Source organism: Coturnix japonica, unplaced genomic scaffold (genome assembly GCF_001577835.2).
Source record: "Coturnix japonica isolate 7356 unplaced genomic scaffold, Coturnix japonica 2.1 chrUnrandom670, whole genome shotgun sequence".
NCBI lineage: Eukaryota > Metazoa > Chordata > Aves > Galliformes > Phasianidae > Coturnix > Coturnix japonica.
The window spans coordinates 7,238-10,816 of NW_015440034.1; the positions used below are offsets into that span (position 1 = coordinate 7,238).

At 59.2% G+C, this 3,579-nt stretch overlaps 2 protein-coding genes across 2 annotated transcripts in view; both read left to right on the forward strand.

The window, feature by feature from the left end:
- Positions 1 to 1,513, forward strand: part of LOC107307552 (integrin alpha-5-like) — a 3,432-nt gene extending 1,919 nt beyond the window's left edge. The window contains exon 4 of the mRNA XM_015851065.2: positions 1,484 to 1,513. Coding sequence (XP_015706551.1) covers positions 1,484 to 1,513 — 30 coding nt within the window. The remainder of the gene's footprint in view (positions 1 to 1,483) is intronic.
- Positions 1,514 to 1,824: 311 nt separating this feature from the next.
- Positions 1,825 to 3,579, forward strand: part of LOC107307553 (integrin alpha-5-like) — a 4,660-nt gene continuing 2,905 nt past the window's right edge. The window contains exons 1-3 of the mRNA XM_015851066.2: positions 1,825 to 1,963; positions 2,400 to 2,501; positions 3,444 to 3,566. Of these exons, the coding sequence (XP_015706552.1) occupies positions 1,889 to 1,963; positions 2,400 to 2,501; positions 3,444 to 3,566 (300 nt within the window). The 5' untranslated portion in view covers positions 1,825 to 1,888. The remainder of the gene's footprint in view (positions 1,964 to 2,399; positions 2,502 to 3,443; positions 3,567 to 3,579) is intronic.

A 3,579-nucleotide genomic window follows, 5' to 3' on the forward strand; every position in this document is an offset into this window, starting at 1 on the left:
GTGGGAATGGATATGGGGTGGATGTGGGGTGGATGTGGGTGGATATGTGGATTGGGATGTGGGGTGATGTGGGAGATTTTGGGGTGGATGTGGGTGGATGTGGGATGATGTGGGTGGATGTGGTGGATGTGGGGTAGATGTGGGATGGATGTGGGGTGGATGTGGGGGTGGAGTGTTGGGGTGGATGTGGGAACTGGATGTGGGGTGGATGTGGAATGGGATGTGGGGTGGATGTGGGATGGATGGTGCCGTGATGTGGGGTTGGATGTGGGATGGATGGGTGGGTGTGGGGTGGATGTGGGGTGGATGTGGGGTGGATGTAGGGTTGGGTGTAGGATGGATGTAGGGTGGATGTAGGGATGGGTGTAGGGTGGATGTGGGGTGGACTTGAGTGGGGGTCGATGGGGTGGATGTGGGTGATGTGGGGTGGGATGTGTGTGATGTGGGATGGATGTGGGATGGAGTGGGAGCGGATATGGATGGATGTGGGGGAATGTGGGATGGATGTGCGGCGTGGATGTGGGGTGGATGTGGGTGGATGTGGGGTGGATAGGTGGTGATGGATTGGGTATGAGTGGGTGGATATGGATGATGTGGGTGTGGAGTGTGGGATGGATGTTGGGTGGATTGTGGGATTGGATGTGGGATGATGTGGTTATGGGTAGGTGTGGGGTGATGTGGGATGGTTATGTGGGTGGATGTGGGATGGAGTGGGAGTTGATGTGGCATGGATGTGGGGGTGGAATGTGGGGTGGATGTGGGGGTGTATGGTGGGGATGGTGTTTATGTGGGGCTGGATGTGGGATGGATGGGGGGCTGGATTGGTGGGATGTGGATGTGGGATGGATGTGGGGTGGATGTGGGGTGGATGTGGGGTGGATGTGGGGTGGATGTGGGATGGATGTGGGGTGGATGTGGGATGGATGTGGGGTGGATGTGGGGTGGATGTGGGGAGTGCTGTGTGGGTGGATGTGGATGATGTGTGTGGGTGGATGTGGGATGGGAATGTGGGGTGGATGTGGGGTGTGGATTGGGGTGGATGTGGGGCAGGGATGTGGGTGGCTGGTCGGGTCACTCGACGCGATAGGGCGCTTGTGGGGTCAGGGTTCCTCCCCCGGACCTGGTGTCCCTGGGCGCTGCACTCAATGTGGCTGTGCTGACTCTGCTCCTGGTCCTCGGTGGGATTTTGGGGGGGGGGGGGTTTGGGATCCTCCGATATGGGGAGATGGGCACCTGAGATGGGACCCCAAAGCCCACTCACCCCATATCCGCTTACGCCTCATTTCCCATCCGGCATCGCCATTCCCATCCATGGGGCATCATCCCATGCGCATTCCGCATCTCCACCTATCGCCTATCCAGATCCCGCATCTGGTCCATCCAGTTCCATCTCCATCTCCAGTGCCCATCCATCCCATCCCATGCATGCATTTCCCATGCCCATCCGATTTGCCCATCCATCCCATCCTCATCCCATTCCCAGTCCTCACTGCCCATCGGCATTCCGAGTTGACGCCATATCCATTTCGCCCATCGCATTCCCATCCCATCCATCCATCTCCATCGCCATCTACGCATTCGCCATCCCATCCATGCCCATCCCATCGCGCATCTCCATCCATCCCATCCCATCCATGTGCTCCAGTCCATGTCCCATCCCATCCCATCCCATTCGCCATCGCCAATCCATTGGGCCCATCTCTCAGTCCACCTGATGGCTTCCATCCCAATCGCCATCCCATCCCATCGGCAGTCCATCCATTGCCAATCTTCCATCCCAGTATCCCATCTCCATCCTATCCCCACATGCTGCTCCCATTGCTGACCCTATTGTTTGGGGGGTCCATAGGGTTGTCCCGAGGCCGAGTGCTTCAGGCTGAGCTGCCCCATGGGGGGGCTGGAGAAGCAGCAGAGGGTGACGCTGCACCTCAGTGCCCGTCTATGGGCACGATCCTTCCTGCAGGTCAGATGGGACCCCCCCATAGAAACCCCCCCATAGAAGCCCCCCCATATCAACCCCCCCATATCAACCCCCCCCCATAGAAACCCCCTTGTGATACCTCAAACCCCCCTAATCCCCCTGGGGTGGGTAGGGGTCACCTATGGGTTCCCATGGGTTCCAATGGGTCTGGATGGGCACCCATGGGTGTCAGTGGGTGGGTACCCATAGAGATATGGGTGGGGGGCACCCATGGGTGTCAATGGGTCCTGATGCCCCTATGTGTCCTGGTGCCCCTATGGATGTCAATGGGTCCTGGTGCCCCCTATGTGTCCTGGTTCCCCTATGTGTCCTGGTTCCCCTATGGGTCCTGATGTCCCCTATGGGTCCTGGTGCCCCTATGTGTCCTGGTTCCCCTATGGGTCCTGGTGTCTCTATGGGTTCTGACTCTGTCCTGCAGCGGGATGTCCGTGCTCAGACTTTGCGCTGTGATGCCGAGTACCGGGTGCTGCGGCTGCCCTATAGAGTGAGACCCCAACACTACCCCAGCCAGAGCCTGCAGGTCAGGGGGCACCGGGGGGGGGGGATGTGGGGCTGGGGGGCGATGGGGGGGGGCATGGTGAGCACAGGGGTGATGCTGTGCCAGGCTGGGGATGGGGTGGACCCATGGGTGATGCTATGGGGTGATGCTGTGGGGTGATGCTATGGGTGACCCCATAGGTGACACTGGGGTGATGCTGTGGGGTGATACTATGGGGTGACCCCATAGGTGACATTGGGGTGATGCTGTGGGGTGATGCTATGGGGTGGCCCCATGGGGTGACCGCACGGGTGATGCTGTGGGGTGATGCTCTGGGTGACCCCATAGGTGACACTGGGGGGGGTGATGCTTTGGGTGACCCCATGGGAGATGCTATGGGGTGATGCTATGGGGTGACCCCATAGGTGACACTGGGGTGATGCGATGGGGTGACCCTATGTGTGACACTATGGGGTGATGCTGTGGGGTGATGCTATGGGGTGACCGCATGGGTGACACTAGGGTGATGCTGTGGGGTGACCCCGTAGGTAACACTGGAGCATGACACTATGGGGTGATTCTATGGGGTGATTCTATGGGGTGATTCTATGGGGTGATTCTATGGGGTGACCCCATGGGTGATGCTATGGGGTGATGTTATGGGGTGACGCTATGGGGTGATGCTGTGGGGTGATGTTATGGGGTGATGTTATGGGGTGACGCTATGGGGTGATGCTGTGGGGTGATGTTATGGGGTGATGTTATGGGGTGACGCTATGGGGTGATGCTGTAGGGTGGCCCCATGTGTGATTCTATGGGGTGAAGCTATGGGGTGATGCTATGGGGTGACGCTATGGGGTGATTCTATGGGGTGACGCTATGGGGTGATGCTGTGGGGCACCCCATTGATTCTATGGGGTGATTCTATGGGGTGATTCTATGGGGTGATTCTATGGGGCGCCCCATAGCTGTCTCTCTGTGCAGGTGGTGACGGGGCTGCAGTGGGCTCGTGCCGAGGGCAGCGCGGGGGTCCCGCTGTGGGTGGTGGTGCTGGCCGTGCTGCTGGGGCTGCTGCTGCTCGGCCTGCTCAGCTACGGCCTCTATAAGGTGGGGAGGGGGC